A 25522-nucleotide genomic window follows, 5' to 3' on the forward strand; every position below is an offset into this window, starting at 1 on the left:
CACTGAAAAAATAATTCTTAATATTCTTACGGCCAAAGACAATAGCAAGCAATTCTTTAAGAGTGCGCGCATCTCTATTCTGGAATATGAATGACATTTTCTAAAAGATAAGCATTTAGTGCCACAGCGTTATGGCATCCTGTGGTTAACTTCAACTCTAGTCCTGCATAGCTGTGTTTCTCAAAGGGTAGCCTGAGCATTACTTGCATCAGAATCAGCTGAAGTGCTTGTTAAAAATCCATATTCTGAGGTTATTCTTAGGTTTCAATCCAAATGTAGTGCATCCAAACTTCTGGTCATGGTACCCAGGAGTCTGCTTCTTTAAAATAACCCCTCTCCTCACTCCCACCTTCCAGTAATTGTTGCATGCACTGAAAATTGAAAAGTCACTATTGTTAGGTTAAGCATGGATCTTGAAAATCATGATTCTACTCCCCAGACCCAGACATCAGTAACTTTGCATGTTCCAAAAAGCTCTGATGCTACATGATGACATTTTCCAACAAGCGCTGTTGTGACTCTGCCACCTTTGACATTTGGTTTTTTTAGAAACACACACACTAGAGTTTAATGCCAGAAACTTCAGTGCTTTTTTTTTTTTTTTTTTCAAGAAGTCTTAACATGGATTTCATGTGTCTTACCATGAATGGGCTGAACCTTAGCAGCCCTCATGTTATAGCCTAATAAAGGGGGAATCTAGACATCTCGGAAACTTTGTTGGAATGTCAAACCCAGCAGTTTAGTCCAGAGCTGCCAGTGCAGCTGGCAGCTGCAGAAATGGGTGGATTAATTGGAGGTAGAGCATAACAGGGCAGGAATAGAGGTCCAGGGAGGAGGAATTGGGATTCCTGTCAATTGCAATGTCGTATGCAGCATAGGATGTGGGTCTTCTGAAAGGCAGTGTGAGAAAATAGACTCATCACAGTCTAAAAGGTCAAGAACAAGGAAGAATGATGCAGTGACAACCACAAGTTCCATGTTAGTTGCTTGGACCAAAATCTTTGGAGTCATTCTAGATTTCTCTCTCTTTCATTCTGACAATCAGTTCCTCAGGAAATTCTTCAAGCTCTACCTTCAATATTTATCTGACCACTTCACCTCCACTATCACCCCTGGTCTGAAACACTATGTTTTGCCTCCTGACAGGTGTCACTTGTCCCACCACAATCCATTCTCAACACAGCAGCAGAGCAGTCATTCAGAATCACAGGTTGTGTCACTCCTGTGCTCAAAGCCCTGCCTCTGTGCCGCCGTCCACTCCACGTAAAAGCCCATCTCCCTCTTCTGCCCCTTGTGTCCTGACCCCATCTCCCATGCTTCTGCTTCATGCTCCTTTTTCTCCAATCCCTTGGACCTCCTTTGCAGTTCCCGTACTACACCTTCTGCCTGGAATGTTCTTGCCCCAGACTTGTGCTTGGCTAATAACCCCATCCCCTCCTTCCATCCTTGTCTCAAATGTCTCTTTCTCAAAGAGGCTAGATGTGATCACCCTACTTTAAATTGCCCACCTCTCCCCCAAACACTCTTAGACCCCTTCCTCTACTCTTTTGTCTTCTTTCATAGCCCTTTTTGCCTTATACCATACTATACCAGTTAGTCGTTTATTAAGCTTATTACTTTTAGGTTTCCCCACTCCCTCAATGAGTATTCCCACTGCAAGAAAGCTGATACCTTTATCTGTTTTGTTCTCTACTAAATCCTGAGCATCTCTGTGTACCAGTATGTGCCTGGTACCTAGTAGATGTTCAGTAGACATTTGTTGAGTGAGTTACTTAAGTAAATATTCACAAATATTGATCCTGACAAAGTGTAAGGGGGAATTTAGGAGTGATTACAAAGACTTAAGTAGAGAAAAGTAATTAGAATAAGAATCAGGTCTGAGATATGTATAAATAACTGAGTGGGTCAGAAAATCAGAGTGGGCCTGGATCCAAGTAACACATTATGACAATGGTTTATTTGTAGGTGGTAAGTAGTTTTGAGGTTACAGTTCAAGGCTGCCCACAAATCAGGCTTTTGGCCTTTGACTCAGTGTTCCAGGTTGTATTTTATTTTTTAACACCAAGACATTAGAAGGAAAAGCCATAAAATTTCTCTTTTATCAAGTTCATCGTCTGTGCAGTGATCAGGAAATGGGACTCTACACTTGGAATTCTATAAATGGAGATTTTGAGAAAAGAATGGAAGATTTCAGGAAAACCAGAAAATCTCATACTGTAGGTATTTACCTCTGTTTGCTTCTAAATAAAGTGTAGAGAGTAATAGTGGCAGCAACCTGCTATGGAGAAACTTGAGTGAATACAAGCTTAGCGTCGATTTTTTTTCCCTCAGAAAAACAGGGAAAAGTTGATAAAATATGCCAGTGAATATGACTATCCTTAAGTCATTATCACAGATTATTTTTTCTTCAATATCCCATCAAGCTTGGTATTATGGACTGAATTGTGTTCCCCCCAAATTCATTTGTTAAAGCCCTAACCACCCGTGTGACTTTTTTGGGAGATAGGGTCTTTAAAGAAGTAACTAAGGTTAAATAAGATCAAAAGGGTGGAGCCCTAATCCAATAGGACTGGTGTCCTTAGAAGAAGAGGAAGACGCCAGACATGAGCGCACAGAGAGAAGACTGTGTGAGGACAGTGAGAAGGCAGCCAGAAGAGAGGCCTCATAGAAACTAACCCTGCCGACACCTTGATCTTGGACTTGTAGTCTCCAGAACTGTGAGCAAATATACTTCCGTTGTTCAAGCCACCTAGTCTGTGCTACCTTGTTATGGCAGCCCTAACAGACTAATACACTTGATCATCAGAACAATTATATTTGGAGGAGCTCAGCAAGTCTCTGGAGCTAGTTGCAGGCCTTGTTTGCTTAGATATTCCAACTTTTTAAATAACCCTTTTTAAAGTGAAAGTTGCAGTTCTTTGAAATTCTAACTGCTAAGGTTCTCTGTCATTATATTGTGGATAACATACAGGCTCCAAACTGCTTCTTTTAATTTACATTATCTATTAATGTTATTTTCCAAGTTAGGGACATTGTAAATGGTAACTTGAGTCAATAATAGTGTGTTGTTGGAAGATTTCAGTGTGACTTTTATATAGATTATTCGACAGTATGTCCTGTATTTTAAAAAAAAGAAAGAAAAAAAAAAGGAAAAAAAAAAACCTTCATACTGCAGTGTTACGACAGATGGTACATCCCTGTAGTAGGAGAGTGATGTCCTCGTCAAGCTGTTGATACAGTTTGTGAAATTTAAATCCTAATATGATTGACATTGCTATGAAGGTATATATTTTGAACAGTCCCATGTATTTTTAAATGTTCTTGTTTTATAGGAATCAGGGTCCCTGAGAGAAATTACCTGACATATGTTTGTCCTTATAAATACTTGAAAGGATAGCACAGTTCTGTTTTATTTGAGTCAAGACACGAGGATAGTCGAGGGAGTTTGGCATTGTAAGCATAGGCATATGAACCGCTCTCTGTAATTTCCTAAAATGACCAGTGGAATATACAAATAGAGGAAAAACCTGTGTCAGTCCTTGAAACCAGGAGAGAGCCCGTCCAGAGGCTAGACCCTTAAAGGAGTTTCTATTTGCTAGGGGTGATATTGATATAAGATGGAAGGAACAGAGGCACCTGGGAGATTGACTAGAATTCCTGAGAGAAGTAGGAAGGGACCTGACAGTCCTCTCCCTGGCATCAGCACAGCAGAGTGAAGGCTGCAGGCAAAAGAAGTAACAGGCCCATCACTTGGTGCCCTCCTAACTCTGCTGACAGCACACCAGCCGCAGGGTGGGTGGAGTCCTTTATAGGGAGAAGATGGCCTTCTTAGAAGTCTGCCCAGTCTGTCAAGTTTACAACACTGTTAGTGTTCATGGGCTAGCTCCTTCCCCACCGTCAGTCTCCTTAACACCCATAATTGAAAAGTTAAAACTAGAATATATAGCTGAGAAGAAAAGAAAGAGGAATGCTCTCTTCTTATTTTAATCTGGGCCTAAATATTCATTATTGGGATATTTGGGAAGAACCTTACCTAAATTTATGAAATGTATCCAGTGCAACTTTCACTTGACTATTAAAACCAAGATAGAGCAAGCCTGGGCTTTAACTCCCAAAGAATAAGCAAACAGAAAAATCAGAAAAATGTAAATATACCACAGTTTCAAACATAGGGACCATTCAAATACCTTAGCTCTGAAATTGTCTAATATAAGAAAAACAAAATTAAAAAATGTTTTGTGGCCTCAAATGTTTTGATTTGTGACCTCAACACAATTCAAGAGGTTATCCAAAGGGCAAGCACAAGCAAGCACAAAGAGGAAGAAAGCTGTGGTCAAACAGGATGGCCTGGGGCTGAAAATCATGGCTATCAGTACGTGAGCTGCACAGAAGCAGTGATGGCCCATCGGATACTGAAAACATTAATTATGGTGTAGAAAATGCACTCAAGACTGTCATGTATGCTTCCTAAGTAAACTATATGTCTTGTGTTAATATAAGAAATGATTAATCCAAAACAATAGCTCTATAATGAATTAATCGTAGGCAGAAAGGACTGGCAGTAAGCTTCAAAGCACATTAAATACCAAGAGATAATTCTCAACCATCGTTTTAAATATGGTTGCAAAATTGATTCAAGAATAAGTGTATTATCTTAAAACAATGCCCTCTTATTAAGAAGGAAGTGGGTTTTATGTCCCCATTAACTATACCAGCCCGTGAAAGATAAAAGAAATTTCCGTGAATAAAGTTTAGTACAAGAACATCTTCAAAAAGCTTTAAGCAACCACTGATACATGTAGAATTTGATTAATTTTCAGGACATAGGCTTTCTTCATTTGCTTGACATCAATTCTTACATCTAGCAGTAAGTGAGGGTTGAATAAACCATCAATAGAACTTTCGTGGAATTCAAACTACTTTGGTTAAATATACCCTAAATTACTATCACATACTTGTAATAATTAAGAAAAACCAACAAACCATCATTGCCACTGCCATTGACCCTATAGCGCCCTTAGGCATAACGTTCCTAACACAGTGGCAGGGCTTTGCACAGAGTAGGCATCTAATATTTATTTTAACACATTGAGCAATATAAGAACAAAGGAAAGGAAAGCCATTTGTAACTGATTTTATTTATAGATCTTCAGAATCTCTTTTGTTATCAGGCATCCTTATGTTTAATAATAGTGTTTGGTCAGTTCCTATACTGAAACTAAAACTTAAATCCAAGAGAATTTCCTTGTACTTTTGAATTAGCAATGAAATAAGCTTCTTTAAAGAAGCAATGCTATTTCAAGAAAAAGATAGATTTTCAGGGAAGACAGTGGAAAATAAATACAGTGTCAGGAGACTTTGAATGCCTAAAATGCTCAGCCATTTTGCTAAATGGATGAATGAATTATTAAACCTATTGCACTTTTCTCAACCTTTGAACCCTAATACATCTTTTGAATGACTCAGAAAAGGCTTATTGTTGTACAAATAGGTCTGAAGTAGGCTGGGTGTGAGATCTGTCATTTAAAATGTTTTAAGAATCCAAATATACAATTTCATGATAAAAAAAGTTTAAAATACACATGTGGTGTATTTTTTAGGCATTAGAACAAAAATTATTTAGTTTTAGAAATTTAGTATTAAAAATAGATGAGAATCTAAAATGTTTCTTATTAAAATACTGAGGACTCACTTGCCAGATAAATATCACTTCCAGTTTCTTCTGTCACCCCCACAACAGTAATCAAATAGACTGTTTAAAAAATGTGTATGGGGCTCCCCTGGTGGCGCAGTGGTTGAGAGTCCGCCTGCCGATGCAGGGGACGTGGGTTCGTGCCCCGGTCTGGGAAGATCCCACATGCTGCGGAGCGGCTGGGCCCGTGATCCATGGCCGCTGAGCTTGTGCGTCCGGAGCCTGTGCTCTGCAACAGGAGAGGCCACAACAGTGAGAGGCCCTCGTACCGAAGAAAAAAAAAAAAAAAATGTGTATGTCTTCTACTCAGGCCACCCTTCATATTATAGAATTCTAGGAGTTGGAGTAAAAAATGGGGGAAGAATGTGGCTTCTACTAATTGTCATATCATAGTATATAGCAAAGTGAATAAGAGCATGGTCTCTGAAGTCAGATACCAGCTACCTCTGATTAGCTGTGTGACCTTAGGCAAGTTACTTAATCTCTCTGTGCCTCAGTTTCCTCATCTCCAAATTTGGGATTACTACTTTTGTACCTACTTCATGAGATTGCTGTGAGGATTAAAAGAATTTATTTGCTAAATTCAATATAAGTATTTACTATTATTATTAAGATTATAGGTGCAGAACATACCATTTTAATAGTAATTTAGTTGGACAGCCAGTTCTTGATATCTTGTAGAATGAAAATTTAGTTCCATTCCCAACTGATGTATGAAAGAATAATTTTCAATGATTGACCACTAGGGCTGATGCTGGATTATCTTTTTTTTTTTTTTTTTTTTTTGCGGTATGTGGGCCTCTCGCTGTTGTGGCCTCTCCCGTTGCGGAGCACAGGCTCCGGACGTGCAGGCTCAGCGGCCATGGCTCACGGCCTTAGCCGCTCCGCGGCATGTGGGATCTTCCCGGACCGGGGCACAAACCAGTGTCCCCTGCATCGGCAGGCGGACTCTCAACCACTGCGCCACCAGGGAAGCCCCAGGATTATCTTGATAGCCTCATTTTACTATTATGACATACATATACAATATTAATAATCCCCATTAACTGTACTTCAATACATTATGACCTATTTCAAATGTATTTGCATGTGTGTGTGTGTCATTACATATTGTTACATATTATTGAAGCCCCCTCACTTATCCTTCCAAGATTGCATAGAGTAGTACCTAGAAGTACACACTGAAGATTATGGAACCAAACTGCCTGGATATGAGTCCAAAATATACTATCTCCTAGCTGTGTGACTTTGGGAAAGTTACTTAACCTTTCCATATTCAGTTTCCCCATTTGGAAATAATTATCCGCCACCACCACCGCAAATGGGGATAATAGAAATACCTATCCCATGGGGTTTTGAGAGAATTACATGAATTAATATTTGTTAAGTACTTGGGGCACCATAGCATTGCCTGGTACGTTGTAAATGCCAGTAAGCATTTGTCATTAAATAACTCACATCCACTCCATCACAGGATGTGGGACTCCTATTCTCAATTTTATGTTTAACATTCCTTGCTTTTCTTTATGTATTTGACATGCCCAAGCTCTTCAGCCAAAGACCACCAGCTACACACCTGTGTTTGAACAAGTTGGGTTTATTACTTTTTGCAGCAAGGGAGAGCCCACACCCTGGGCAACCAGGGGCATCTCAGTAAGAGGGTCAGAAAGCACTTATAGTAGGATTTGGGCTTCAGTTAAGTAATTATTTTAGGGGGCTTTAAATAAGTGAGCTTTGCTGTGGATTGAATGATGTAAGGAAGCAAGAGTAATTCTATAACCAGGTATCTTAATAAACCTTATTTTTGGAAGTAGGAAAGACTAGAGGGAGTCTAAAGCTGTAACTGATAAAGAAGCAGAACTCACTCATATTAGCTGGGAGATGGGAATATTTGATATTTTGGCTGTTCCCACGGTGACCTTGTTTTTAGTTAGACAAATGAAGTAGTCTTACTTTTTGTCTTACTCCATCATAGCCTAGCTGAAAAGATCAGGCCAGTTCCCAGACAATGGTGGCCACTCTCCTCTTTTCCAGACTTAACGTATTTATCCCAAAACGTGGTGATAATGCTTGCTTTTTAAAACTTTATATGAACAGTATCATTTAGTACAGGAGTCCCCAACCCCCATGCTGTGGACCAGTTTCTGTGGTAACTGGTCCCTGGTGCCAAAAAGGTTGGGGACTGCTGATTTAGTATATATTCTTCTTTGGCTTGCTTTCTTCACTCTTTGTTACATATTTGTGGGTTTCATCATATCAGCGATTGTCCTGTAGTTTATTTATTTCCACCTCTGTATAGCATTGTATTGACACCATAGTATTGACACCATAATTTAATATCCATTCCCTTTTTGTTGGATACCTGAGTTACTCCTAGATATTTGCAGTTATAAACAATGCTACAATGACAGTTCTTATAAATATCTCCTGAGGTAAATGTCTGATGTCTGATAGCTTTTTCCAAACTGTATACCTGGGAGTATGCCTGTCTTCAGACATGCTAGAAAATTCCAAGTTATTTTCCAAAATGGGTAAAACAACTTAAATTTCTACCAGCCGTGTTTAACTGCTCTGGCTGCTTCACATCTTCTCCAGCACTTGGTATTGTCAAACATGTACGTTTTCTGATAAACTAGTGGATATAAAATGTCATTTCAGATGTTATTTTTTTATTAAGTCTGATAATCTTTGAGTTATAGTGGTTTATACTCTTGCATTCATTTCCTCCATCTTATTTTATTCTCTTTGTTACATTTTTTGTTTCATTGTTTCTTCTTTCTTGCCTTCCTTTGAATTTATTGCAACAGTTTTGCTATTATTGCATTGTTTCCCTTGGTTTGGAAGTTACACATCCTTATCCTATTTATATAAAGAGATTACCTTAAAATATTAAGGTGCAGACCTAAATGAATACAATCTATAGTTAATATATTTACCTTGCTAAGGGCTTTAAGCTGCTTTACCTCTGATTACCTTTCACCAGCTTACATATTATGTAGTCTTGTATTTTAGTTCTATATTGCTGTTTATAACTGTCTGTATTAGTTTTCTATCACTGCCATAACAAAGTACCAAATACTTAACATTTTATCTTATAGTTTTGTAGGTCGAAAGACTGACATGGTTCTCACCTGGCTAAAATTGGGGGCTTAGCAGAGCTGCATTCCTTTCTAGAAGCTCTAGAGAAGCATCTGTTTCCTTGCCCATTCGGCTTGTTGGCAGAATTCAGTTTCTTGCAGTTGGAAAAGTAAGATCTCCGTTTCCTTGCTAGTTAGAGACTGTCCCCAGCTTCTAGAGGCCACATTCCTTGGCCTTTACCCCTCTCCTCCAAAGCCAGAATGGCAAATCAAGTACCTCTCATGCTTTGAATCTCTCCTCCTCCTTCTTCCACCTCACCTTTCTGACCAGCTGAGAAAGGTTTTCTGCTTTTTAGGACTCATGTGGTTAGATTAGGCCAATTTAGATAATCCAGGATAGTTTCCACATCTCAGGGTTTGAATCCTGAATCACAGCTGCAAAGTCTTTTTTCCCATTAAGATAACATATTCACAAATTCAGAGGATTAAAGCATGGGATCTTTGGGGGACCATTATTCTGCCTACCACACTCCCCTATTTAATCATCATAATTATGCTTTTACAATCAACGTTTACTTTTACTCACATTTAATATTTTCTTTGGCCACCATTCCATCTGGCATCTTAGACCCTGCTTCTCTGTTCACTGTCCTTTGTATGAGAAATAAATCCTTTAGAAATTTCCTTAATGATGGTTTGTTATAGCTTAACTCTCATTTTCTGTCTGAAAATGCCTTCCTTTGTCCCTGGTAATTAAAGAACTCTGGATATGCAAGTTCTATGACCTGGGATCAGTACTGCCTCAAGGGAGAGGCCAGCTTTAGGACTCTGGTACCATACCAGATTCATGCTGTGGATTTGGGGAATCATTTGAGGATTTTCCTTTCTTGTGATCCTAGTTATAAAATTGAAAGGTTTTATTTTTTAAATAACATATAGGCTTCTGCTTCCAGGAAGATAGAAAAGATGTAATTTTTCCTAATTCTCTTACTAAATTAAAAAAAATTCTGAACATTATATAGTAAACAGACCATTAAGATGACTCTGAAAGTCGGAGAGGGAGGCAGGCAAGCTAGAGATTTTAAGACTCAAGAAATGACAAGATGCTCAGTTCCCTTTTGCCTCCCACATCTCAGACTTGTAGTGAGAGAAGACCACCACTCATAAATACCAGTGGGAGCAGATTTTAAAAGACCCTAACAGATGCTTATTCAGGCAATGTTTTAATTTGCTTCTAACACAATATAAAAATTAAAATATATTCTGTACCTATAAAAAATTAGACTTATAAGGAGAAAAAACACAAATTGGTAAAGTGGATTAAAAAATATGACCCAACTATACACATTCAACAGGAAACTCACTTCAAATATAGCAATATCCCAGGTTGAAAGTAAATAATGAAAAGCGATAAATCATGAAAATGTTATTCAAAGAGAAGCAGGAGTGGCTATATTAATATCTGATAAATTAGACATCAGAGCAAAGAAAATTACCAGAAACAGAGAAGGACATTATATAATGATAAAGGGTCAATCCACCAAGAAGATAATGAAGTCTTACATGTATATGCACTAAACAACATACCACAAAATATGTGAACAAAAACTGATAGAACTGAAAGGAGAAATACACAAATCCACAATTAAAGTTGGAGATGACAACATTCTACTCCTCATACAGAAATCAGCAAGGATACAGAAGAACTCAACAACATCAACCAACAGAATTTATTAAGCATTTGTAGAACACTCCAACAACAGAATACGTTTCCTTTTCAAGTATCTGTGAAACATATACTAAGATAGACCATACCCTGATCCATAAAACAAAGTTCAGCAAATTTCAAAGAATTTAAATCATACACAGTGTGTTCTCTGAGCACAGTGGGAACCAAATTAGAATTCTATCACAGAAAGATAACAGTCTCCAAACACTTGGAAACTAAACAACCCATTTCTAAATAAGCCATGTGTGAAAGAGGAATTCTCAAAGAAAATCAAAATACTTGAACTGAATTAAATGAAAATGCAACATATACAAATCTGTGAGACACAGCTAAACAGTGCTGAAAAAGAAATTTATAACGCTAAATGCTTACATTAGAAGAGGATAAGACACAAATCAATGATATGAACTCCCACTTAAAGAACCAAGAAAAAAGAGAGCAAAATAAGATGAAAGCCAACAAAAGGAAGAAAATAATAAAAATAAGAACAGAAATCAGTGAAATTGAAAACCAAAACAATAGAGAAAAATCAGTGAAACAAAGAGCTGGTTCTTTGAACAGACTATTAATGTTGAAAACTCTAGCAAGACTGCTAAAGTAAAAAAGGGAGAAGACACAAATCACCAACATCAGGAATAAAACAGAGGCTATCACTTTTGACCTTACAGACAGCAAAAGAATAACAGGGGAATACCACAGACAACTTTATAAACATATATTTGGCAACTTAGACTAAATAGAAGGAATTTTAAAAATAAACTATAAACTACTGTAACTCACTCAATGTGAAACAGATCATTTCTATCCAGAAAATAGGAAAAGAGGGAACAAAGACCAAGATACTAGAATGAAAAGAAAACTACAGACCAAAATCTCTCATAAATACAGATACAGAAATCCTTAACAAAAATATCAGCAATTAGAATTCAGTAATACATTATAAGAATTGAAGACTAGGACGAAGTACAGTGTATTCAGGGATGCGGGGCTGGTTCAATATTGGAAAATCAGTTAATATAATCCACCATATTAACAGGCTAAAGAAAAAAAAAATCACATGATAACATCAAACAATGGAGAAAAAGCATCTGACACAATTCAACACCCATTCATAATAAAAACTCTCAGAAAAATAAGAATGGAGAGAAACATCCTCAACTTGGTACAGATCATCTGCAGAAACCTACAGGTAACATCATGCTTAATGGCGAAAGACTGAATTCTTTCCCTCTAAGATTAGGAGCAAAGTGGCTGTAGGCAATCCTTGTAGCTTCATCACTCCATCTCTCTCCATTATTGCAGTGCCTTCCTTTCTGTGTTTCTTCACATGGACTTCTTATAAGGACACCAGTCATTGGATTTAGGACTCACTTGAATCCAGTAGGACCTCATTAGCTAATTACATTTGGAATGACCCTATATCCAAGTAAGGTCGTGTTCTGAGTTTTTAGTAGACATTTGAGCGGGGGGCAGCACTATTCAACCCAGTACATGTACCCTGGCTGTATCAATGCCAATATTCTGATTGTGGTGTTATACTGTAGTTTTGTGAGATCTGACTATTGGGGGAAACTGGGTAAAGGGTATGTGGTATCTCTGTGAGATTACAATTTCATGTGTATCTACAATTATCTCAGAATAAAACATTTAATTCAAAAAATTATATATTCACTGTTCTTAGGGATTATACCGTGAGTATATTTTCAGAGTACCTCATTGGCCACATTACTGGAAACAGATGATTTAAGTTTACCTCCTATAATGAATTTCTTTTCCATCGTAATACTCTAAATATACAAATATAAAAATATTTCAGACCTACCTACAAAAATGCACCAGTTTCATTGTTTTGTTTGTTTTATTAAGTCCTGAAAAGTTCAGACATTCTTTTTTGACCCCGTGAAGCATACAAAGTACATATAATTGAAAACCCTTTAAGTCGTATGAGAACAATAAAAGGTCTCCTTTATTTTCAAGAGATCAACAATAAGACAAAAAAAATCTAATATATACTTCCTTGGAACTTGTACTGGATGAACAATTTCTTTATAATTTCTAGTAAAATTATATAAGAATAATGACTGGGCCATTTTAGAAAATTTAGTTGTCGATATTTGAGAGCAAGGGATCAGCAATAAACACTACATTATGTAATACACAACTATAGGAATTATATCCCACAGATTAAACTAGAACCCAGTAAGATCTCCTGGGTCTGTTCTTTACTTCATTATTGAATCACACTGATTCCAAATAAATCTTGGGCAATTGCCAAAAAAAAGACCACTTTTGAGGAGTTAAACTAGTATCTGTGATTTACATTAATCAGCATATATACTGTTTATGGGCACAGATTTGACTCTGTTGAACCTGTGCTCTCACTACCCAAGGCCCTCTCTTTTTCTGGCTGTAGTTTGGTCCTGGTACCTCCACTGGTCAATCTGTGCTATGGGCATGAGGCTTGAAGTGGTAGCCTCACATTTGCCAACTCTTTGTATGCCAGGGAAGGTCTAAGATAGAACCCCACCAGTTAGATCAATAATTGTGTGATTCATATTTGTAAAACCGGCCGAGAACATTTATTTACAGTGTTTTTTTAAATAAAAAGTTGAAAATGCAAAAAAAAAGAAAAAGCATATACTGGATAAGAAAACCTATAATGAAAATCACCAAAGGAATAGAATCATACAGAAAATACTCTCCCCCTGTCTTTCTTTGATTAATGAAAGATAGACAGACAGATAGATAGATAGATAGATAGAAAATTATCTGTAAAATTGAGGCTATTGTCGACTGAAAAAAAAAAAGCACAATGTTGAGAGTTGTGAGTTAAGTTTATTTGGGGCAAATTGAGGTCTATAGTCCGGGAGACAGCATTTCATATAGCTCTGAGAAACTGCTCCAAAGAGGTAAGGGGGGAAGGTCAGTATATATGTGATTTTGGTGAAGGGGGAGTACATGCAATCAAGCACACATTTTTGCAGAAGGTTGCTGCTAGTCACAAGGAGCAGACATCACCATGAAGGATTTTAGTGCCATTTCAGATATGGGGAGACGCGAGAATTGGGCTCATAAAATCTTCTCCTGAAAATATCTATCTGAAGGCCTGTTTTGCCAGTTTTTCCCAGAGCACAGGGTGCCTCCTTCCTGGTCTCCACCCTGCACTCCTTTCAGGGTATGTCGAAGGTCAGCAGCTTACGGTTTAACCCTTGTAGAAGCAGATAGCAAGTGCCACTTTTTAGTTGGTACTATTTTTCAAGGACTGTATTATCTCCGTGTTGATTTGCTCAGCTTAGCAGAAGATTTTAAGAGTATTTTGCTTCAAGCAATACTTCCTTAAGCCTTTATTTGTCACATTTCTCTTTTAATAGCTCAAGAAGAATCTGTGACCTATTTTTCTATTTGATTTATTCAAAATACACCAAGAGCTAAAATTAAGCTTTAGAAAAATGGCCAGGAATTAATGTTTGTACCTTTTTCCTTAATAAAAATTGTATTTTCCTCCTACAGTTTTCAGTCTTATATACAAAATAAATTTCTTCAGGCTGTAATCATAGCTCTCACAATTGCATGCTCAGTAGACTTCCCTTTATAGTAACTGTAATTTCCAACACTATATAATAACACTAAAGACTAAAGTTACTTTTAGTCAATTGAAAGGAAAAAAAATGGAGACTTTTTAGGTAATTATACATATAACCACTAATTTAAGTGATAGTCTGAAGGATTCAACAAGTGAAGGAATCGCTTATGTTAATTTGCAGTTATAGGAGTTTTTCTTCATATTGTAGACTTATATTAGTCAAGATTCTCTGGAGAAACAGAACCAATAGTATATATATAGGTATGTAAGAGGAGATTTATTATAGGAATCAGCTCCTGGGATCCTGGGAGTGGGCCACTGGTGTAATACCCAGTTTCCCAGAACCAGGAACTCTGATGTCCAGGGGGAGGAGAAGATGGATATCCCAGCTCAGGAAGAGAAGGAATGTACCCTTCCTTCACCTTTTCATTCTATGCAGGCCTCAATGGATTGGATGATGCCCCGCCCACAGTGGTGAGGGCAATCTGCTTTACTTAGTCTACTGATTCAAATGCTAATCGCTTCCAGAAACACACTCACAGAAACACCCAGAAACAGTGCTTTACCAGCTATGTGGGCATCCCTTAGCCCAGGCAAGTTAACACATGAAATTAACCATCACAAGACTCTTACACCTGTAAAAATATTAAAAACAAATCGTTTTATGTGAGATATGTATCATTGATGTCATCTTTTTATATTCAGAGAAATGAAACGTTTATTCCTGTATTTTCTGTCATCAGTGTGCCAAGCACTTTCACTGTTGGAAAGCAATCCAATGAATCATTTTTGGCTTTGCCTAATGTTATGATACAAATTAGCAACAATTCTGATAAACTTAAGTGAGAATGCTCTTGGTGCCCATGCTAAGCAAATTAGGGATGCCCAGTCATTTATTTTCACTGCAGTGTGTGTGTGTGTGCCGGGGTGGGGTGGGGGATGGGGGGGCGGAGAGTGGGAGGGGATGAAAATAAGTACTCCTAGGAAGAAAAAATAAAAAACAAAATCTATAGAATATTTTTCAGAACTGAAAAGCTGTGGCAGAAAGAGGAGATAATAGTCTTTAGGTAGCATTTATGATTCTGTGTGCAGAAAGTTGAGGGATATACAAGTATCTACAGTTTGCTTTAGTGTTTATACTACAAGCAGATAGATACATTTAGTACTTTTATTTAAAACTTAGGATAATATAGTTGAAAATATTTTCTCTGTGAGCTTCTATATGCAATCCCATGCAATTGGAATTTGATAGTCCTTTACATAAAGAGAATGAGAATTAGCTAAGACCTCTTATTATTTCAGGCTTCTATGCTACATGCATGGGCATTTCAAAGTATCAGAGAGTAACAGGGGCGAGCTTTTATTAAAGGAAATGTGTGTCTTAAGACATTTACTTCTCAAAATTTTTATGACAGTAGTACACTTGATTCTCTTGTGATGTCCATAAAGTTTTAAGTATCATTCTTACTCAGTCATTTTTAATCAGAACTGTGGGCACCTTCTGACGTTAACTATCAAATATATGTGCTGTACAAAATAGCCAAACTGCAGTCATCATAGCAGAAGAGAAGCAAGGGCTAGCAGTATTTATACACAGTTCATTGGTCAACTCATGAACATACGTGGACAATTATAAATTTGTCCCCTTAGCAATTCTGAGCTTTGGATCACATATGCAAATAGTATATTCTTTAAAGTTCTGGAAGGTATCTGGTGAGTCATGCATTCGGAGATAGAGATGCCCCATTTGGTGGCCTGAGCTCTTCCTTCATCATATCCATCAGTTACCTTTCTGCAGACCAAAAGGGAAGGGGGACTTCTCTGCCAGAGCCACTCAGTGGAGATTTTTTCCATATACATTAAAGCTGTAGTTCCCCTCCTACTCTGTTCAGTCCTCTAAATTCTACTTTTTTAGAACCTAACTATAAAATTTTAGAAATAAAATTAACGGTAAGGATTATTTTACTGACTAGGAAAGTTAGACTCAGCATTATTAATTGCATGACTAATTAGTGGTGAAGCTGGTGATCAAACAATCTGCAAGACTTCTAGCCCAGTTTCCTTTGACTATACTACACTGCTTCTTCCCCCCCCCCCACTCCTTCTCTCTCCTTTTATTCTCAGGATGGAGCTGAGAAGCATTCGAGTAATGTCTTGGTGGCACTTCTTTAAGCATTTTCCTTCTCCATACACAAAACTGCTCTGAAAAATCATATTATTGACCATAACAATCTGTTTAATTCTTAAGGAACCTCTGTTTTTCTCCAAACAGCCTCAAAACCAGTGGACTTGAAATCATGTGCTGGCCCTATCCCTAATACGACACAGCTGTGCCACATTCCCTGTCCTATTGAATGTGAGGTTTCACCCTGGACAGCTTGGGGACCTTGTACTTACGAAAATTGTAATGACCAGCAAGGCAAAAAAGGTATGTAATATTAAAATGGCATGCTTAAAACTCCCATCAATTGGGTCAAACCATGAATTATTAACAAATGCTGCTCTGTGTTCCTGTGATCATTCATTTGCAGTATTTTCCAGAATGGCTAAAGAGTATTGATCTTTAGCACAAAAGAATTATAAACCTATTCTGGTGATGATACCAGAAGATTAAAACTGCAGAACGTAGGCAAGATGCTTGTTAATTTAGACAACAGATGGAGAGCATCTGACGCAGTTGGTGCAGTGGTTAAGATGAGCTGTGGTGTCAGACTGACGTGGATTGGAAAACCTAGTCTGTCCTCTGTTGTTTAGATAAGTTAATTAACTTATTTAAATCTTTGTTCCCTTATCTGTAAAAGGGATGTAATATGATCTGGCACCCAAGTTTTCTTTAAAGACTCAATGAGATAAGCATAAAGCACTTATTTCATTGCCTGACCTGTAGCTAGTGCCTAATAAACAGAACTACTTATTACTTTGAAGGTAAACAAACAAATAATATTGCTTTTATGATGCAAATAATATACCTAAAAGGAATAGAATAAATGCAATTGTTTACTACATGTTCGGCATGGTAGAGTAATTTTCACATGATCTAGTAATTGAAAACATTTTTCTATTTTGTTTCAAAGGACAGTTTTCTAGTGATTCCAATATATTCACATAGCAGTAGACAGACTTATTAATTTTGTTATACATTGTCAGAAAGGGCAACACTTAGGTGTTATTAAAGCACATAGCAGGACTTTGAATACTCCTTGTTAGAGCCCAGATGGTTTATATCCCGAATTCAAATTTCTGGAGAGTCTAAATTCAACTAAGGCTTCAAGAGACAGTTTCCTGAAACCATCCAACTTCTCAGAGGTTCCTTTTCAAATTTAACCAGGTGATCCTGCTGAGGAATTCAAAATAATAGCACTTGTGTCTGGTCATGAATATTTCTGAATAGGTTGAGATTTTATGGTGTCTTTGAACATTTTACAACTACAGACTTTCCAAATCAACCAATCACCTCTCTCTCTGTCTCTCTTTCTCTTTATCTCCCTCCAGCCCATTCTTGCTTGACTTTTACTGTAGTAAGCTGACACCAAAAGTCCCTCTTTGGCCATTCTGTTTATTCATTTAATAAATTGTTAATGAGCTCATATTAATCTAGAGTTTGAGGATACACTAGTGATTAAAGCAGATATGAATTCTACTCTCTACCCTCATCCAGCTTTCACTTGGAGTTTCATTCAGCCTTCTGAAATATTCAGCGCATGATGGTAACAGTAAATATTTTCCTTCCCCAACAATTCAGGTTTTAAACTGAGGAAACGGCACATTACCAATGAGCCCACTGGAGGCTCTGGGGGCACCGGCAACTGCCCTCACTTACTGGAAGCCATTCCCTGTGAGGAGCCATCCTGCTATGACTGGAAAGCAGTGAGGCTAGGAGACTGTGAACCAGATAATGGAAGGGAGTGTGGTCCAGGCACTCAGATTCAAGAGGTTGTGTGCATCAACAGTGATGGTGAGAAAGATTATCTATCCTGTTTTTATGGATGTCTGTTTGACCCTGGAGATACGGTTTTCCTTATGTTAAAATCTCATGTCTTCTCACATCATAGCTGGTTCCATTTACAAACACAGAAATAGCTGCCCCTTCCTTTCCTTCCTTTCCTCCCCTCCCCCCCCCCCCCCCCCCCCCCCCCCCCCCCCCCTCCCTCCCTCCCTTCCTTCCTTCCTTCCTTCCTCCCTCCCTTCCTTCCTTTCTTCCTTCCTGATGGTGGCTGTGGAGAGGGTCTTGAACAATCACAAGGTATTCTTTACTTTGAAAACAGGTATCATAGAATAAGAAACCGTCATCAAGGCAATGTGTAAAACTGACAAATTTTAAAATAACAAGGAAAGGTAACATTTTTCTAAGTGTTTTATTTTCCTATTTGCCATGGAAAGTGATATGTAAATAAAGAAGGGTTGTAAGCATTGGTTGACTTGCCTTTAGAAGCCTTCATCTCCCGCCCTGATACTGTGTCCTAGTAATATATTTTAATTTCCAGACTTCCAAGCCACGAGGCCTATTGCAGCCTAGAGTTCCTGAATCAACCTTCTGAGCTCTAGGGCCTCCCTTCTAGGAATGTCATAGAGCCACTGGGACAGGGATTTTCCACAAAGTTCTTTCCTTGAACCATAGGAATTACCTTGGACTTTTACGACTGATTTTTGTTGGATAAAATATCCTGTCTTGCTTTTAGCCCTGACTTAAGATCTTTACATTCTTTCCAAGAGTGCTGCAACTGTTTCAGGGAGATTCCCCCTTATTGTTCAGCAATGCCTGAATCACACTTAGGAAACAAAGAACTCCCCGAGACGTAGTGTAAAACCTCTGGCTAAGAGCATCTTCAAGGTTCTTCCAACTCTGAGACTCTGCACATCAGAGCAGCATGAGCACCACACCCCGGGGTCCCATGGTTGACAGTTGATGCTGTTTACAGCATATGCAGGAACGTTCTGGTGCCCCCTAAGGGGCACTGGAACATCTGGTAACCGTCGTGATTCCTTCCATCCTATTTTCTTCCAGCAAGCAGAATTATTACCTCCTGTGACTCAATCACTGCTCAGCAGAGAAAGATACTCTCTGGGGTAAGAGACTGACAGACACTGCTAGTACTGAGAAATTAGCCTTTCAACTTTGAAACCTACAGTGCTGTCTTTGTCCAGGGTCCAAGGTAGTCATGCAGGACAGCATCAGGTAAAATCTGAACCAGCACTTGAAGTTGGAAGGTGAAGAGGGGATTATTGCCCCAGCTATTTTACGATGAATGCCGCTTTTTTCCCTGTAGATATAATTAGCTATGATACATCCTCTCTTTAGCGTTGAATCAGTTCTACTCTAAAGGGAAAGAAAAGGAGATTAACATCTAGGAAAAAGAGAACGCATTCTGTTGTGCTTAAAATCTTAATTTGAATTAAAAGGCACTGTCTATTACTTTCTGAGTTGCTGTAGAAACAGTAAGGGTCATATTTATTTTAGTATCGTTAGTGACTTCCTTAATGATACTGCTTCTTGATTCCTTTTTCTCAATTTAAATAATTTTTCTTATCCTCCTATAGACCTAGGGAGGAACTGGGATCCCAGATATTATAAAAAGTATATTTGCATGGACTAAGTTGAAAAAAACTCTTAAGATGAAAAGTTAGTTGTGCATGGAACCTCTGCCTAAATATTATAAAATGAAAAATCAGGTCTCACGTATTGCAGTGGTCTTCCTGGATGTTTGTGCAAATTGAGTATATTTGAAAAGTACTGGAGGAGGTGGCTATTTTAAAAACAACAGTGGTTAATTTTAATTCTGTCAGCTAAAAAATATTATGTAGCACATATAATCACCTCCTAAATTGTCTTGTGGAACATTAAAGAACAAGAAGAAGAATGAGTTAGATATGTCTAGTTATGTTGGAAAGTAATGTATGTTATAACCTAAAAGGCAAATTGATAACTCAGTATACATAAGCTGGTTTCACTTTGTCCACCTAACAAACAGAATTAATTTTAAAAGGTCAGAAATGTGTTGCTAATATTCAGTTTGTTATTATTGTTCATTATCAGGATATCTCCTCTGTCATCACATTTTACTCCCTGACATATATTAGTTATTGTGCAATTCAGTGTTTTAACTGCCTCAACTACAGGAGTATATAAAATCAAGAAAGTGTTTTATTATAAATCCTAGAGGCTGTTCAAATTTATATATAACAAACATAATTGTGCTGTGCGAATCAGTGCAAAAACTGGAGACTTGTAAATACTACAACAGTATTATGTGGTCACCTGGTAAGTGTTTAGCAGCTGCACCAAATGTCGTTTTGTAATTAAATCGAGCCCAGGGAATTAAAGTTGATTAGTTGTACAGACTCTACCTCTAGGCCTGGCTGTGGCTATAGATTTTGTTTTATAATTAAGTTAAAGCTCAACTAGGGAAGTGAAGAATTAGAGCCTAATTCTAGAGTGAATCTAGCAAATAGTAGAAAGACTGTTTTTTCTCCCGCCTTCCTCACAAATTTCACCACTTTGTTAATGACCTATCTCAAAGCATTTAAAGTCTCTTTTTTTCTGAAGTGTTCTTTACCCAGGCTTCTGAGATCATTAGGATTGGCTGCTGCTGTGATTGTCCATTTTCCAATTGTCTTCTAAGGAACAGGGTTGACAGAGGGTTGAGAGAGCACCCAGGAGGAGTTTTATGTAGATTGTCTGACAGAGGGGTGTAACAGAAATGCAAGGTGAAAGAGAACTCAGAAGACAATTAGACTGTCCGGGAAGAGAGAAACATTTTATGTGTAACAGAAAAAAAAATATTACTCACAATTTAAAGATTGTCAGAAAAGCAATCCCAGACCTGTGGGCACAAATACAGGAACTACTCTAAAGGTCTGGTGGTAATGGGTCAGGGTGCCAAGTGGAATCCTAGAGAATGTTGAACCTATGAGAAAACCCCAAATCTGCTTTCTTTCAGTTTCTGCAAAATTTGTTTGTGTTTTATTTAAAGGTGTGAATTGGTGAGGCAAGAGTATTTTGTTTCCCAAATTGGTTGGTTAGAGACAGAAGAAAGCAAGGCTATTAGGCTGAAAGTCAAAAACTAATCTATAATCTTATTGATAAGGATACTGTAAACCAAGTATTGTTTCCATATTTCCCTCCCCTGTGTTGAAAAAAGATAAATGATACCATCTATATTTCATTACCATGTGTTCTATTCTAGATATTAGAGTATTGACACCTTTCTGTGTGAATTTCAAAACCACAGTTTTGTTACTGGTATTTGTAAAGGAGTGTCAGATTCCTGTCTTATCTATGGACTTAATTACAGTCTACTGAGGCAAGTCCCAGAAAGCTGCATTTTTATGAAGCTTTCTGGATAGTTCTGATACACAACGAAGTTTGTGAATCACTGAACTAAAATGACAACAGGATTGTTTTGGTGGAACCTCAGACCTGATTCTGTTACCCAAAGATTCCCAGCACCAAAGCATACTGGCTGGATTTGGGTAATGCTGAAGAAGACCTATGATTAAGAACGCTAAGAGAGTAATACTGAAGCAAGCCTTTAAAGTAATTTTTTCTGCCTTTTTTGGGGGGAAACCATTTCTGTATAGCATCAGAAGTACCAAAAGGACTGACCATGAAAGATGGTTGAAGATGAACTTAATATCCCAGGCACGGGCTTGTCATGCGACTGCTGAGTCTTTCTGAATTTTTACCACCAGTTTCTTCCTACTGGAATGAGATATGTATCCACATAGGAGTAGATGGAAGGGAAGACTTGAATGCTATTTATTTCCCAAGTAGTTTATGTTGTACTCTTCTTTCCCCAGGTATTCAGTATTAAGAGGAATGTAAGGGCATACCTGATATCTTGAGGTAAATCAGGAATAAGCTCCTTAAAAAAGTGGAAAATTTTTGTCTCTGGAAAACAGGACTCAGTATGGGGAGAAATGGGGCGAGGTACTGCTCTGCTCTATTTTAAGCCTTGTACTACAATTTGTATACAATTTACAAATTATATAAACACTGAATTAATTTGTCCAAATATATATTTATTAAAGAGTAACAGTTTGGAGGGGGATAGAGATATGTGGAATAAAGAGGACAGGGTAAGGAGCAAATCATTCCAGGAATAGAAAGAGAGAAACTACAGAGCTTATAGTTGAAACTAATATTTTGTCTGGTTGAGAATATTCGTAAGCCTTCCTAGAAACATAGGCCATGTCAAGGATTAGGATGCCCACAGTTTATTAAAGATGTGCTTCCAGGGGAAGCCAGTAAGAGAAGGGGAAATAAAGAAGCAAAATAGTGAAAGGAGAGTGTGTCTTGGGTTCCCAAGACCACCCCCAGGTTCTTTAATTAACTAGGGGAACTTACAGAACTCAGCATATGGTCATACCCACAGCTATGATTCATTTCGTCAAAAGAGTACAAAGCAAAATTAGCAAGAGAAAAAGGCACATGGGGCAAAGTCCAGAGAAAACCAGGCACAAGCTTCCAAGAGTCCTTTCCCAGTGGAGCATAATTTTTCCACCAGTGAAGTGTTGTCTACCTGGGAAACTCACCTGAGCCTAGGAGTCCAGGGTTTATATTGGCTCAGCCATGCAGTCACCCTCTGCCTAACACATACCAAAATTCCAGACTCCCAGAAGGAAAGCAGGTGTTCAATAGAAGGCACGTTGTTTGTCTGAATACTTTAAGCCCACTGAGCAACACTTATCATTTAGAGAATATGGAGCCCTCCAGAAATTCAAGGTCCCAGAGGCAAGCCAAAGGCCAGCCTAGTGAGCAAGTGTCTGAGGATAACAGTCTCAGGCCTGCTAAGTTAACTGTTTTCTGCAGGGAACACCAGAGTTGCAGTCTCAGTCTAATTAGGTGAGACACTCTGGAGTGTAAATTAAACCCTAAAGCTTCTAGCTTTAGAAGTAAAGGAGCTGGGATTTTATACTCTCACACCAGTCACGATTGGTGCACAGATGCTGGCTGGGAGGAGGAAGGTGGGTCCAGGAAACATCCGGCTCTCTGTATTGGCCAGACCACCCTAGTGCCCAAGGCCATTCAGCTAAAGGTCAAGAATGAGATATAAGCAGCAGAATCTGATAGATGGGTGCAAAGATGCAGTAAAAGGAGTCTTCAGGGATCCAAGCTGGGCAAGAACACTGTACAGGAGGGAGATCCAAATATGGTGGGAAGGAGTATAAATGTGTGTATACTAAAGCAAACCTAAAACCTGGTAACAGTGTCTTCTATACTACAGAGGAATCCCCATGAGGATATAGTTTCTAGTTTAGGAAAACACTTTGGGACAATTTTGGTTGACAAATCTACATTGCCTGGATAATAAGAGAAGACCTGAGTTCTGCAAAATAAGAGAATTTTTAAGTTACTTCTGGTAGTATGGGGAGAGAGGTAAGCAGTTTGGGAATGATAAAAGAGAATGAAAGATAGTTCTAGGAGGAGAAGTGAGAGTAAGGATCTTAAGGAAGAAAGAGAAAAAGTTTGAGGATGGCCACAGATAACTGGAAATACCCTTTGGTATGAAATGGGTGATTTGGTCTCATGGGTTTGGTCAGGGTAGTACCATTTTCTTGAGGTCATTATTGATAGCACTCCCGTTTGTCCCCGAAATTGTCCTGCTTTGGAGAATAAGTAATAAGATCACCCTAGAAATGACTGATAAATTGTGAGACAGAGGAGACAAAAAGCATATTTTTGCTTTTTTCCGTCAGGATAATACCTTTTGTGCTATATTTTTTCATAATTAATTATCAGTGATGGACAAGAACATCGTAATACACAAGGAGGAGTGATGAAAACTTAAGTTAAAATTTGTTTAAGTTTATAAGGGAAACTAACCTAGGATTTGCTTCAAAAACTTTGGCAAGAGCTCAAGTTCAGATCAATTGAAATATCTGTAGAGCTAGCTGAGAACACAATTTCAAAAGCATGATCACTCTTTGGAACTGGAATCTGCTTCTTAACACAAATTACACAGTCATTACATGGAAAAGCTGATCTTTTAAATGCAAGAATACGTCCTATAACTGAATTGTTTTTCCATAATTTAAGCAATAAATCAACTAAGGAGTTTCCTTCCTGTAGAATGCTATGCCATTTAATGCATTTGCAATATAATTAGGTTGGATATTATGCTTAAATCTAAGGTCCCTTACTTTACAATTAGGATCATCTAACACTGTTGGTAAGAGTTTGTTTCCTATAATTGCATTGTGATTCTCTATTCAATTTGTTGTAAAGATGAAAGTCATTACAGCCTTTTAGAACATTTAAGACAATAGGTTATTCTTCAGTGTTGGTTTGTAGTAATCACAATTTTATTCTGGCCTTAAAAAATCTGGCATCAGATACCCTGATCTATCTTCTCTGTGTGTGTGTGTGTGTGTGTGTGTGTGTGTGTGTGTGTGTGTGTGGTATGTGTATTATAATATATTTTGATATACTGTAAATAAAAAGTATCTTTTTGTTTGTAAGGAAGCCATCAGGATTGAGCCAGCGTTCTTTTGCATAGCAATGTCTTAGCAAAGAGTAGCGTTTTATAGGGAATTTTCTTCTTTAAAGTAGGTTAGTTATAGCAGAAACCTCAGATGAAAGTTGAGTGAACAGTAGTTTGCTTGCCACTTAATAGGATGATATAAATTTCCCCCTAAGTTTTATCTACCACTTCAAATGGCAAATGCAAGAGAAAACAGCCTTTCACTTTATAAGGGGTCAAATGCCAGTTTTCTCATAGCTGGGTCAGTAAAAGCCAGTACGATAGAAGGCACATCTTTCAACCTAACAGATGCATCTCATCCCTTACCTTATCCTTCCCTGTTTTGCTTCTGTGACTTTGCTCATCTCTTATCTCCCCTGTTAGACTTCGTTTTCCCTTGATTTCATTGATCCTCCATTCCTCTGACGCCTTTCCTCCCTCTCAGGCTGTGTATCATTTAACTGTTGCCGGATAACAAACCACTTCACAACTCACTGGCTGAAAACAAAACCAGTTAGGATTTCTCATGATTCTGCGGAGTTCCTGTTCCAGCTTTACTGTGCTCACTCGGAGAGGTTTGGCTGTGACTGGAGGAAGATCCAAGATGGGCTCCCTCACGTATTTTGCATCTGATGCTAACTGCCTGCTAAGGTGCATTGGTGCTTCTTCACAGGGGCTCTCATTCTCCGTTAAGCTAGACCAGATTCCTTACCTGGTGGTTGTAGGGCACTGCTTTTAAAAGGACAGAAACAGAAGCTGACAAGCCTCTTGAACTTTTACAGTGTCACTTCGGCCACATTCTTTTGGTCAAAGGAAGTCCTGATGACAACTCAGATTTAATGAGGAGAGAAATAGGCTCTACCGCTTGCTGAGAGACGTTATGAAGAATTGTGGCAAAGAATTTAATTCACTACAGTCCACCCTCTGGTCACAATTGTCTTCACTCCTCCCACATGCAAAGTACACCCCATTTCCACCGGA

General features: G+C 38.1%; 1 protein-coding gene across 6 annotated transcripts in view; it reads left to right on the plus strand.

The window, feature by feature from the left end:
- THSD7A (thrombospondin type 1 domain containing 7A) overlaps nt 1–25522 on the plus strand; it is a 713490-nt gene that overhangs the window by 508574 nt on the left and 179394 nt on the right. For all 6 annotated transcript variants that reach the window (XM_029233858.1, XM_029233859.1, XM_029233854.1 and 3 more), the window contains 2 exons: nt 16354–16509; nt 17824–18036. In XM_029233858.1, coding sequence (XP_029089691.1) covers nt 16354–16509; nt 17824–18036 — 369 coding nt within the window. The remainder of the gene's footprint in view (nt 1–16353; nt 16510–17823; nt 18037–25522) is intronic.

This window comes from Monodon monoceros, unplaced genomic scaffold (assembly GCF_005190385.1).
Source record: "Monodon monoceros isolate NGI ecotype Baffin Bay Population unplaced genomic scaffold, NGI_Narwhal_1 Super_Scaffold_2, whole genome shotgun sequence".
Lineage (NCBI taxonomy): Eukaryota > Metazoa > Chordata > Mammalia > Artiodactyla > Monodontidae > Monodon > Monodon monoceros.